General features: G+C 38.7%; 1 protein-coding gene across 1 annotated transcript in view; it reads left to right on the top strand.

Moving 5' to 3' along the window:
- The window catches only part of DNAH8 (dynein axonemal heavy chain 8), a 413,702-nt gene that overhangs the window by 260,880 nt on the left and 138,828 nt on the right, over window positions 1-13,994 (top strand). The window contains exons 65-70 of the mRNA XM_027771927.1: window positions 1,191-1,309; window positions 2,598-2,701; window positions 5,745-5,921; window positions 9,488-9,655; window positions 10,445-10,660; window positions 13,404-13,541. Of these exons, the coding sequence (XP_027627728.1) occupies window positions 1,191-1,309; window positions 2,598-2,701; window positions 5,745-5,921; window positions 9,488-9,655; window positions 10,445-10,660; window positions 13,404-13,541 (922 nt within the window). The remainder of the gene's footprint in view (window positions 1-1,190; window positions 1,310-2,597; window positions 2,702-5,744; window positions 5,922-9,487; window positions 9,656-10,444; window positions 10,661-13,403; window positions 13,542-13,994) is intronic.

Here is a 13,994-nt window from a genome sequence, read left to right as displayed (position 1 = left end):
TAGTGACTGTGTAAAATTGACAAATATGAATAGAGACCAACATGGATGCCAGAGCATTGAGGGTGCAGAACCTTTCAGAAAAGTTGTACTTGTTTTTCTGCATAGCGATCGAGGTGGTTTCACTGGTTTTCATGTGCCTATCTATAGCATGAAAGTTTATCTCAAACCTATATTTTTTCCTTAAAACCACACCCAGATTACCCCTTGTAAATAATTCTAGATAATCCTTCAGATTCTCTTGGTGAATCAGTGTATATTCATTCTTACCGTTAGGAAGATTTTCTTTGTACTTAAACTTTTGCATTTGTGGAGACAAATTTTTACCTTTGCAGAGCTACAAAAACCTGTTTATTTTTTAAGTTTTTGATGTGTTTTCCAAATTTTTCCTCTTAGGTTGTAGAAATTTATTCTGAATGTAGTATTTTTATAATGCTTTAATGATAGTCATATTTATGCCTAAGTTATTTTTAAAACTTTAAAAATGTTTTTAAAAACTTAAGAACTCCAAAGTAAACAATTATTATGAGGTAAAAAAAATTGTATAGTTCACAAAGAGCGCTTCTTTGACTTGAATTTCTTCTATATCAAATTATTCCTTTTGTTTATTTCCTTCATTAAGTATAATCACTATAGTAAAACCCACAGTGAGTTTGATGTTCTGAATGTTAAATCTTGTGTAGATGCCAAGATTTCAAGACTGACCAAGGGAACTGGGAGAGAGATTGCTTTTCACTTTTGTAAACCCACACAGCTGGCATCTAGCAGTGAAGAGCGATGTGCAACAATCATCAGTTGAATGAAAACTATTATAGCACAAGTTCATCCCAGCCACTTATCCCTGGCATTTGTTTAGGACCTTCAAGTTTACAAAGCATGTTCACAATATGCTACTTTGTTTGATATTCATAAGATTCTGGGAAGGGTGGGTCAGGCATCCTTCTCTTAGTTTTCTAGATGCAGAAACAACCCCAGGGTTGGAGTAAAGGTCAAGTCAGACTTCTAAGGGTGAGAGCATCAGAAATGTAATACCTTTTCCACCTCTGGAAGCTGAGCACAATGACTGCCCTCTTGCTATTGAATCTCTGCAGATTCACGATGAATTCACAGTGGGAAGAGTGTCTGGATTGACAGACATTTTATGAGAGGACACCAGAGTGACAGAGATGGTCCTTTTTATGTTCTATTTTCAGGTACCGCCGAAGAGCACACGTGACTCCCAAATCTTATCTCTCATTTATAAATGGCTATAAAAACATTTATACTGAAAAGGTGAAATACATTAATGAACAAGCTGAACGGATGAATATCGGTAAGGGGAATGGAATCCTATCTTTTTTAGGGCTTGTTTGATAGTGATCCTAATATTTTATTTGGTGGATTGTGTTTATTTGAACACAAAATACTGACTCTGTTGTTAGTAGCGCATAATTTTGAAGGATGGCCCTTAAGGTTCTTTCAGACTGTCAAGAAACTGGTCAGAAGAAAATCTAAACAGAGGTGGCCTGTTTTCTTTTTAGAGTCAACTCTTTCAGCTCTGGGTTTTCTGTGTTGGGCAGAGCCACAGTGGTTACTGAGCTGCTGCTTGCATGGGGAAAACCCAGTCTTGAGAACTGACTACATGGTTGTTTTTTGTTTGTTTGTTTGTTTTAGTTTCACTGTTTCTGAATCTTTTTTTTCCCTTTTTTAATGAGTGTGTGGAAGGGTTTTTGACAGGGTCTTGTCACCTCGCAATCCTTCCTGCCTCAGCTTTCCAGTTAGCTAGGACCATAGCAGCAGCCTGGCCTGTTTAGGTTGGGCCAGAGATCGAACCGGGGCTGCCCATGTGGCACTGGCCAGTGTACAGTAGTACCCTCCTGCTGTGCCACTGAAGCGGGCCTACTGAGAATCTCCTAGTAGCTTGAAATTCGCCAAGGTGGAAGTATTTTGCCACGGAAATTGGCAAACATACAAATGAGTGCTTCTCCTCCCCCCGGAGAACCAGAGTTATATTTATCAACACTCCACTGTCTACAACCCAGGTGGAATGAGAGAACTTCAATTAACTAGTGATTTTGCTCTCTAGTATGAAAGTCACATAGTTACATAAGTTTTAGCAGTTATTTTCATTTTTATAGCAAAGGGGATCTCAATACCTTTTCTGTGTCATTTGCCATCTTAACTGTAATGTGATTTGAAGGCAAAAAAAAAAAAGATAGCTACAAATTATTTACAAAGCCAGGGAGTGCATAAGTTTGTCAGATATGTTTCCTGGCAAACTAATCTTATTCAATATGACACTGTGACTTTCCCTTAAATGTAGCTAGATGATATTCTTCAATCAGAGCTATTTCTTTACCCCACTGTTGAAATTCTCAGAAATATGGTCAATGTTGTTATGTATATTTCTAAAACTTTTATTCATAAGTATTGGGTTGTCAGGAAAGTCATGATGAATTTTTGCATGCAAAAATTCATCATGACTTTCCTGATGATCTAATAATTACCTCATATTTCTTACATTACATATATAGTGCCTCAGAAGTCATAAAGTTGAATAAGTATTTGATGAAGGAGCGTACATAAATTCAGTAAGAGTGTACATGTGTGTGTTTGTGCAGGTCTGGATAAGCTTATGGAGGCAAGTGAGTCCGTTGCTAAACTCTCTCAGGACCTTGCAGTAAAGGAGAAGGAACTGGCCGTGGCTTCTGTAAAAGCAGATGAAGTGAGTTTGCATTTATCTTATTACTACCAGTGAGGAAAATTATTGCATATTAAAAAGCATTCTTCTAAAATATCATTTAAAAATAAGAGTATAAACCTATGGACTATTTCTGGTAAGATCGTGTTCACTAAGACCATGAAATATTTTCACTTAACTTATACCAAGACATATGCAAAGTATTATAATCTCTACTAGGTTTAAGGCGACTCTTTTCTTCCTCTCTCTTGTTCTCACTCATCTGTTGTTAAAATTTCTGCTTGGGGAATAGCAGTTAGCATAATGGCTATGTCGCTGGACTCCAAGGTAGTTGACATCAGTTCGAGTCCCGAACCCGGTGGCTTAAACTCACGCTGGGCACATGTGTGTGCGTGCCCAAGATCCCGAGAGGAGAATGGAGGAGAAGGGATTGTGGCGTGGCCATCCCCCTGGGGGCTGATTCTCACTTTCTGTCTCTCTGTCTCTTTCTGGCAAGTCCATGCGCCCTATAACAAAAACCTCTCAAAAAAAAAAATTCTGCTTGGGGACCAGCAGTTAGCGTAATGGCTATGTCGCTGGACTCCCATGTAGCTGACCACAGTTCGAGTCCCAGATCCGGTGGCTTAAACTTCTCACTTTCTGTCTCTCTGTCTTTCTCGGTCTTTCTGGCCAGTGTACACACCCTATAGCAAAAACTGCTCCAAAAAAAAAGTTTCTGCTTGATTATGAGTTAGTTATATTTGGTCTTCTCTTTAAGGTTCTCATGTACTCTAGGCTTCCAGGATGGCCCTCATCTTAGTTCTATTTTGAGGAGAGGAAAGGATAAGAGGAAGAGTTAGTTATAAAAGAGTTATTTATAAAAAATAATAAATACTTATATATATATTTATGTATTATATATTTTTATTATATATTTTATTTGGTGACCAGGAGAATCATGATGCATTTTTGCATAGAAAAACAGAAAAAAGTTCATGGCTCTCCTGAGGACTTAACATATTATATACATGCTATATGTAATATATATATCTCAAAGTGATAGGATATCTACCATGTGCTGCTCTTTTGTCTACAACCTAACAATGTCAGACAGCTTTCAGCTCTTACTCAGTCAGTTAAGGATATAGATACTTGGAGGCCAGCAGAGGGTGTAGCAGTTATGTCGCTGGTCTCCCACATAACCAATCACAGTTCAAATCCTGGACTAGGTGTCTTGAAACTCATCCCAGGCGTGTGTGTGTGTGTGTGTGTGTGTGTGCGTGCCCAAGATCATAGGAGGAGAATAGAGGAGAAAGGATTGTGAAGTGGCCATCCCCTGGGGGTGATTTCTCACTTTCCCTCTCACTGTCTCTGTCTGTTTCTCCCCAGTGAGTATACATACCCTAAGGCAAAAACCTCTTAAAAGAAAAAAAAAAAAAGAATCGATACTTGTCTTGGCCTAGCCATAGTGGTACACAGATAATGCTGCCCAGGTGGCTGGAAGCAGTATGATAAACTTGGGTTCAGTTCTTGGACTGACCTGAACATGCACCCAGGGTGCGTGTTGTGTGTGCCTTAAAAATCCTAGCTATAATACTTGGGAGACTGTGCCAGGTAGGTTGTGACATGACTATCTCTGTCCCTATCCCATTCTCTACCTCTTATCTCTTTCTGTCTCTCTTTAATGAAGAAAATAAAAAAGAATAGATAAGTATTAATGCTTTCTTTTTCTCTCCCATAAAGAAAATAAAAAAGACTAGATACCAGGGCCAGCAGGTGGTATGGTGTTGAGGCTCTGAACTCCCAAACAACTGACCATAGTTTGAGTCCCAGACCTGGTAGCTTGCTTTCTCACTTTCTCTCTCTCTCTCTTGCTTCTGAATGCATGTGCCCTTTAGAAAATTAAAAATGGTAATAGCAATAATAAGTAAAATTAAATATTGGGTCATCTGAAAAGTTATGATGCATTTTTGCATAGAATAACAGGAAAATGCGTCATGATTTTTCCAATGACCCAATAAATCATTCTCTTTTTTAAAAAAAAAAATAGATAATAGGACCAGCAGACAGCATAACCGTTATGTTGCTAGATTCCCACTTAGTAGACTGCAGTTCAAGTCCCAGGCCCAGCAGCTTAAAATGTCAGGTACCTAAGTGTGTGTGCCCAAAACCCTGAGAGGAGAATGGAGAAGAGAAGGGATTGTGGTGTAGCTATCCCCCTTGGAGGAGGGAGGGATTTCTTGCTTTCTGCCTCTCTGTCTGTCTCTGTCTTTTTGGTGAGCACACATGCCCTATAGCAAAAATCTCTCTCACTTAAGAAAAACAGAAAGAAAAAAGAATAGATACTTAGGTATTAACCCTTAACCCTTAGAATCAGTGAGATCACATGGAAGGTAATTAGCATAAGCATAGTCCTAGCATATGGTAAGCACTCTGTAAACATCAGGTATTTTATAGTTACTGCATGAGGCAAAATATGGTTTCCTACCTTGTTCTCTTATATGAGGGGTCTTCAAAAAGTTTATGGGAAATGCATATTATCAAAAAACTGTGTATAGATTTCAAATGTACTAAAGTAAACTCTCTAATTCCATTTTCCACAAACTTTTAAAAGTACTGATGTACTTGCTTGAATTGTTTAAGTTTTCTAGAAAGTTACAGTGTAAATATAATTTTTTGAAAGTTGAAATATATATATATACCAGGCCACATTCCCTTCTCTTCCATTCTCCTATTGGGATTTTGGACATGTGCACACATGCATCTGGTGTGTTTTTCAAGCCACCAGGTCTGGGACTCAAACCATGGAGTTGGCCAGATGGGATCCAGAGTCTAACCCACCATGCCACCTGCTGGCCCAAATATTTATGTATATGTTCTAAGTCTAAGGAGAACTTGAAAAATGGAAGACTGCTCAAAGGAATAAACTTTCATACACCTTAAAATATAAACAACTTAGATGGGGAGAAAATTTGCTTTTATTCATATTTTATATGATGTTGAATAAATATTCTCTCACTGTTCAAATATATAAATTTTTTGCTTCAAAGTTCTCTGTTTGCTTTCATGTGTTTCCTTGATTTAACAGGTATTAGCAGAAGTCACAGTAAGTGCTCAGGCCTCAGCCAAAGTAAAAAATGAAGTACAAGAGGTCAAAGACAAAGCCCAAAAAATTGTGGATGAAATTGATAGTGAAAAAGTTATAGCCGAGACCAAACTCGAGGCAGCAAAACCTGCACTGGAAGAAGCAGAAGCAGCCCTGAACGTGAGTCACACTGTTATCCCTCCCGACACAAGTGATAGCAGACAACTCGTCTCATTCATTACATGGAATTCACTGTGGAATTTTGTAATCAGAAATTTTTTTTTATAGACCTCAGATGAGTTTATTTTTAACACCCATCATGCCATGAATTCATAGGGAATAGGTTCCAGTAGCTCAGGCTCCTTTCCATTGGTTCTCTCAAAGTGTGCTTCTCGGGGTGGAGCAGCCTGGCGCTTAAGTTGAACCCAGGTCCCTTTCTCTTTGACTTCTTTCTGTTTCTGGATTTTAGGAAGCTATATCTGCTCTTAGAATGCTTAATATGCTCAATACACACATTAATTCTCGTGGCATGAATCTTGCCCTTAATTTGTTTACAACAATGCCAACAGCATGCTGGGTAACATTGTAGACCTGTTCAGTTTTGTCATAGTAACATCTGTGGGGCAATGTTTTTGAACAGTAACCATTCCCTTGATGTCTACTATATCATCTTTATTGTAGATTTGCATGTATTTAGAACCTTTCTTGTAGAACCACTCCATATTTTCTAAAAGGTCTAGAGAATATATCTTGGGTGCCTCTCCTTTGTCCCTTTGTGTTTGTCATTTTGGTGAATTACTGGAAGATGGTGATTCTGGCCAAAAGGCTGTAATCAGAAAATTGAATTGAATTCTTAATGTGATTTATAATCTCTGATCTGTAACCAAATGTTTCCGTTAATTCAGTTTTCTAAGTTTTAATGTTTTAGTCTGTACTTACACAGTTGGCCCTCCACATCTGCAGCTTTCACATCTGCAGACTCAACCAATTACAGATTAGAATATTCAGAAAAATAATTGGTTGTGTCTGAACCGAACATATACAGACATTTTTCTTGTTGAATTGAACATATACAGACTTTTTTCTTGTTGTTATTCTCTAGACAGTACACCAACTATTTACATCACATTTATATTTTATCAATGATAGGCTTATGGGGCCAGCAGGTGGGATAGTGGTTGGGGCACTGGACTCCCACATAACTGACAGAGGTTCGAGTCCTGCACCTGGTAGCCTGAAACTCACACCAGGCATGTGTGCGTGCATGCCCAAAATCCCAAGAGGAGAATGGATTGCAGCATCCTCCCCAGGGGGTGGGAAGGGGAGGGTGACTTCTCACTCTCTCTGTCTCTGTCTCTCTGGTGAGTATGTGCTCCCTATAACAAAAATCTCTCCAAAGAAAAAGAAATAGTAGGTATTGTAAGTAATCTAGAGATGACTTAAAGTTTACAGGAAAATGTATGGGTTATATGTAGATACTATGCCATTTTTATCTAAGGGACTTAAGCATCCATGGATTTTGGTATTTGGCTGGATCTGGAACCAATCTACACGTCATACTGAAAAATCGCACCAGGCATGTGCATGCGGATGCCCAAGATTGTGACAAGCTAGAGGACTGGGGAGGAGGGTATCTACCTGAGAAGTCTCGTCGAGAAATCTTTTCCTTCTCAAATGTGCTTTCTTTCTTGTTCTCTCTCTCTCTCTCTTTCTCTCTCTCTCTCTTCAGTGCATACATACATGTGCTCATTAATTTTTAAAAACTCTCTTTCTCTAATGTTCACCTATATGCCCTCTATTATAAATTTTTAAAAAGAAAAGAAAAAACTTTAAACAAAGAAGCAAATCTGGACTCAGACCTCACAACTTCCAGACAGCTTTCAGATACTCCTCTAGATTCTCCTTTGTGTTTTGCTCATTCCTATGTTTCAGTCATTGCAGAAATCGTACTTGAGGATAATTGTGTTTTCTCTGCAAGGATATTTTGGTTTGTTTCTGTTCTTTTTTTTTTTTTTTTTAATAGAGTTTTTGCCTTAGGGCATGTATACTTGGAGAGAGAGAAACAGAGACAGTGAGAGGGAAAGTGGGAAATAACTGCCCTGGGGGATGGCCACTCCACAATAATTTCTCCTCCACTTTCCTCCTGGGATTTTAGGCACACACACACACACACACACACACACACACACACACTCCAGAGTTATTTTCAAGCCACCAGGTCTGGGACTCAAACCATGGTTGGCCATGTGGGAGTCCAGCAACGTAACTGCTATGTCATCTGCTGGCCCATTTGTTTATGTTCTATGGAAGAGTGCCTGTAATTGTTACATGAATAAATAAATCTATGATAATCACTTAATAAAATTTCACAATGACCAGGACACATTGTCTACCCCTGCTCTCTTGATGGTTCCTACAGTAACAACAACAACAAAAACATAAAGAGAAAAAGAAAAATCACTGAGTTGAATGAGTTTTAGGACATTTTATTGATCATAGGTCTTCCATCATTCTTGCTGGAATGTTAGGTGATATCTCTTTTTAAGATTATTTATTGAAATTTATTTATCATTATTATTTTTATTATTTTAATTTGACCAGGAAGAGAGGGAAAGTAAGACACCAGGTCCAGGACTTGAACTGGAGTCAGTCATGTGAGAGTCCAGGACCTTAACCACTGTACCACCTGCTAGCCCCAGGCAATGTCTTAATCCAAACCCAGCCTCATATAGAAACTTTAAAAAGTATTTTTATGAGCTATATGTTACAGTAACATTTCTGTTTTCTTTTAATCCCTCCCACTTCTGTAGACAGGGCAGCCCTGGAACTGAAGACTAAAAATGAAAATGAGGTTCTGATATTGAGGGCTTTCTCCCCTCTCTTTTTAAAATTATGATTTCTGGGGACCAGCAGATGGCATGATGGTTACGCCGCTGGACTTCCACGTAGTCAACTGTGGTTCGAATCCCAGACCTGGTGGCTTAATACCAGGTGCATGTGTATGTGCGCCCAAAATCCCAAGAGGAGAATGGAGGAGAAGGGACTGTGGCATGGCCATCCTCCCAGGGGGTGACATCTCACTTTCTGTCACTCTGTTTGTATCCATCTCTCTGGAGAGCACATGTGCCCCATAGCAAAAATCCCTCTAAAAAATTGTGATTTCTGGTTTAGATATATTCAATACACATCTTGGTGGCATACAGTGTGGTTTTTTGAAGCATGCACCTGGTGCATCCTAATCAAATCAAGGAGACACTCATCTTTAATTCCGAAATTTACATTTTATTGTGCATATTTGATAATAGCTGTTCTAGGTTTTTTTCTTGAATTATGTGTTGAACTGTCCATATTTTTTTGCTCTGCTGTGGTACACTGTTCCACATATACCTCCTCTCATAATATCCACGTGAAATATAGACTCTGTGCCTTGAAGGTGCAGGTGATCTAAATGGTACATATCGATGGGACTTGTTAACAGAGGCCTAGGGTGGTGAATGTTCAATAATAGTGATATTTTAAACAAGTCATTTGGGGACAACTGGGAAAAAATGAAAATAAACCAACAGAAACCCCAAAATAACAATGAAAGATCCACTTTCATGGAATTGAAATCCTTATGAGATAGTTCAGGAATTGGGGAGAAAATATAAAGTTTTTTCCTTTAATTATTTATAAGTATTGGATTTCCATATGACTACAAGTGCCACTCAACAAAAAATTGTATTGATTCCTAATCCCAAATACAGACTATCAAACCCAACGATATTGCCACAGTCAGAAAACTTGCAAAACCACCGCATCTTATTATGAGAATCATGGACTGTGTTTTGCTATTATTTCAAAAGAAAATTGACCCTGTTTCTATGGATCCAGAAAAACCTTGCTGTAAGCCATCCTGGGGGGAGTCATTAAAGGTAAGTAAAATCAGTCTGTGGAAGTCCAACGAGGAGCATCAGGTGTTCCCAGCTTAGAGCAGTCAATGTAGACCAGACCAGTGGGCAGATAATAATTGATCATTGTGTATTGAAGAGTCTATTTCAGACCTCATCCCCCTTGAACACAAGTAGGGATAGATTTTAAAGCTGAATGCCTCCTTTTTATGAAATTTCTTTAGTACCAGTGGCTAGTGTTGGCACAACCTTGGAGTCAGCTCAGACCTGTCTCCAAAAGGAGGCCTTTTTTTTTTCTTTTTCTATTTTGGAGAGATTTTTGCTACAGGGGCGTGTGCTCGCTAGAGAGACAGAGACAGACAGAGAGACAGAAAGTGAGAAATCACCCACTGGGGGGATGGCCACACCACAATCCCTTCTCCTCCATTTTCCTCTCGGGGTCATGGGCATGCACGCACACACCCCCAGTGGGAGTTTAAGCCACTGGGTCCGGGACTCGAACCGCAGTCAACTACATGGGAGTCCAGTGACATAGCCATTACGCTAACTGCTGGTCCCAAAAGGAGGCCTTTAATGTACTTACTGGACAGCAGATTCATATAACTTCTTTACTCTTTCACCATAGAAACTGGAAGATGATTGGCAATGTATAGACTTAGATTTAGGTTGATTATTGCCAATAGTCTTGATTTGTATATTTAGAGCAGATGAACTGACTTCTTAGAAAAAAAATTCAGTTTAAAGGGCATAGTTACTCAAGAACAAAGTACCTCTTTTCTCCCAGAACTTACAGGTTGTAATACTGTTTTTCAGCTGATGAGTGCAACGGGATTCCTGTGGAGCCTTCAGCAGTTCCCCAAAGACACCATAAATGAAGAGACTGTTGAGTTACTCCAGCCATATTTTAACATGGATGATTACACTTTTGAAAGTGCCAAAAAAGTCTGTGGCAATGTGGCTGGTCTGCTGTCTTGGACACTTGCTATGGCAACATTTTATGGCATTAATAGGGAAGTGTTGCCTCTGAAGGTAAAAGTTCCCCTCCTTCTCCCAGCAAATCAATGTATAAGAACCAGTCCTATTATTGCTACTAGGAGACAAGACATGAATTAGACTAGCCAAGGGAGATAACTGTTACCAAACTTTTCTTTCTCTGTGTCCTCTGCGGCTCATTCTTGTATCCGTTACATGTTTCCGGGCAAAACAGACAAGTAACTAAAACCAACTTGTTAATTTAAGCAGGAAATTAATTTATTGGGAATAAGAATCAAGCTGTCATAAAAGAAAGTTTCCCACTTCTTTAAAATTTGGAAATTTCCCAAAGCAAAACTTCCTGGAGCCTCATTCTCGAATTATAAGCAATAAAATTAGAAATTTTACTCTTTTATTTAAAAAAAGAAAAAAAAGCCATTTACGGAAATATGCTAGTTCCTAAACTTTGGAGACGTTGCCTCCCCCCCCCTTTTTTTTTTTGAGAGAGATTTTTTGTTGTAGAGCATATGCACTTGCCAGAGAGGCAGAAAGAGAGAAAGTGAGAAATCATTCCCCAAGGGGATGGCCATCTGCAATCCTTTCTCCTCCATTCTCCTCTGACTTAAGTTCCAAGCCACTGGGTCTGGGACTTGAGCCACAGTCGGCCATGTGGGAATCCTTTGCCTTAACCACTATCCTACATGCTGGCCCCCAAACAATACATTTTTAGCCCTTAAATTAATCATAGATGCTAAATGCTCCACTTATAGTTAAAGTGTATACTCACTTGTAAGTACATATACACATGAAATTTAAGGAAAAAAGAACAGAGCTAATGAAAATAACATTGAAAATTAGAGAAAAGATAAGCAGCAGAATTAATGAGTAACTCTAAGAACTCTAAGGTACTTTGCCAAAATAAACTATGAGAGATATGTTCTTAGAAAATCTAATTAAGAAGAAAATACACAACAATAAATGAGAAAAAAGAAATAAGTTCTTGTCATAGATGTGTAAATTTAAATAATTAAAAACAATTTTTTTCAAATTTTTCTTTCATTATTTTATCTTTATCCATTTATTTATTCATTTTTATTTGACCCTAGAGGGATAGACTGAGAGAGAGAAAGTGAGAGAGAAAGTAAGAAAGCAAGCTGCCAAGTCTGGGACTCGAACTAAGGTCAGCCACATGGGAGTCTAGCACCTTTAACCACCAAGCCACCTGCCAGCCCCTTAAAAGCAAATTTTACTCAGTTTTATGTAAATATATTAGAAATATATGTGAAATAAAAGTTTTCTGGGGAAAAAAGGCTCAATTTAGGCCCAGCCACAGGGCACAGTAATAGTGCTACCCTCCACAATGCTGGAAGCCGCGTGGAGATCCTGGTTTGGTTCCCAGGCTGACTTGTATGTGCTGGGTGTGCATGTGGCAGTCGGTGACCCAGCCTGGCTGAAAGGCTGGTTGGGGATCACAGCATGACATCCTATTAAGGGTGCTTGTCTCTCTCTCCATCTTGCTCTCTCTCTCATGAAAAAAGAAAATCAAACTTTTAAAAGGACTAAATTCATATAGATTAAACATTGAGAAAAATAATGATAAATTACCAAAGAACTTCTATCCAAGAAAGTTCTGGGCTTAGATTAGTTTACTATTTTAAATGTAGAAGAATCAGATAATTACCATGTTGTAAGACTTAGAAAAAGATGAAAAACAATTGTTATTGTAACTTCACTTTGAAGAATCTTTACTAAAAAAAATGCAAAATGTTTATATGTCCAATAGTATTTATTACAGCATTTTTGTAATAATTAAAGATGGAAAGAAACAATGCAAAATGTTGATTTGCCCAATAGTATTTATTACAGCATTTTTATAATAATTAAAAATGGAGTATGGAGAGGCCAGCAGGTGGTGTGGTGGTTAAGGTGCTGGACTCCCACATGGCCAACCATGGTTGATGTCCTGGACCCATCGTCTTGAGAATCACACCAGGCGTGTGTGTGCCCACCCAAAATCCTGAAAGGAGACTGCAAGAGAAGGGAGGGGGATGACTTCTCACTTTCCCTCTCTCTGTCTCTGTCTCTCTTCCATGTGTGCATATGCCCTATGGCAAAAACCTAAAAAGAAAAGAAAAAAATTGGAGGATGTGGAAGAAATACATAAAGTCATAAAAAGGTTGAGTTATGGTACATTCAAATTGTGGAATATCATGCAACCACATAGCTAATGTTCATACAAAAAAATGTTTAAAGACGTGAGAAAATGATTATACTTCATTAACTGAAAAAAAAATCAAAATGTCAGCTGTCAACAATGCTCGCAGGTTCTCTCTGAGTAAAATTGGGGATGATTTTTTTAAAGAATCATTTTATGTATTTACTTATTTATTTATTCATTCATTCATCATTCATTCTTCTTCAATTTGACCGGAGAGAGAAACAGAGAGAGAGGGAGAGTGAGAAGGTAAGCCACCAGGTTCAGGACTTGAACCAGGGCTGGCCATGTGGAAGTCCAGCACCTTAACCACCACGCCACCTGCCGATCCCTCAGGGGTGATTTTTATCTTCCTTCCTATTCATGACTGCGTTGCCTATTTTCTATATTGAATATTAATAATTAAGAGAAAAGAATGAATGAAATATCTCCCATGGTCTTCTGCTTCCTCAGCTGAAAACAGTGAAACAGATACCTCCCATGTAGTGCGAAACTGATGTCATGTATGCTCCTATTTACCAGCTAAAAACATGAATGTTTCAAAGAGCTGATACAACCCTATGCTAATCACGTCTTCCTTTGAAGGCTAACCTCGCCAAGCAGGAAGGCCGATTAGCAGTGGCTAATGCTGAGTTAGGGAAGGCACAAGCGCTGCTGGATGAGAAGCAAGCTGAGCTGGACAAAGTACAAGCAAAATTCGATGCAGCGATGAATGAGAAGATGGTGAGATGAAACGTACAAAATTACCTAAATGATGCTGAAACTTTACACGAGTATGTGTTGTATTTAGAAATTAGGCAAATGTTTATGATGAAAAAATATTTACCAGAATGTATTCACTGGTTATGCCTGCCTAGTTTGGATCTTTGGTGCTCAGAATTCTCTTCTGTGTTTTTAATAACCATGTATCCATAAGAGTAAGCGGTGGGGCCAGCAGGTAGCATGGTGGTTAAAGCACTGGACTCCCACGTGGTTGGCCACAGTCCGAGTCCTGGACCTGGCAGCTTGCTTTCTTACTTTCTCTTTCTCTCTTTGTGTCTCTCTGTTGAGCACATATGCCCTATAGCAAATTAAATAATAATAGTAAATACAATTAAATTAAATAATTTTTTTTTTAAAAAAGCATAAGCTTTGCTGAGGCCAGCATTTGGCGTGGTGGTGAAGGTACCGGACTCC

This window comes from Tupaia chinensis, unplaced genomic scaffold (genome assembly GCF_000334495.1).
Source record: "Tupaia chinensis unplaced genomic scaffold, TupChi_1.0 Scaffold000238_1, whole genome shotgun sequence".
NCBI lineage: Eukaryota > Metazoa > Chordata > Mammalia > Scandentia > Tupaiidae > Tupaia > Tupaia belangeri.
This window is presented reverse-complemented; position numbering and strand designations above follow the sequence as displayed.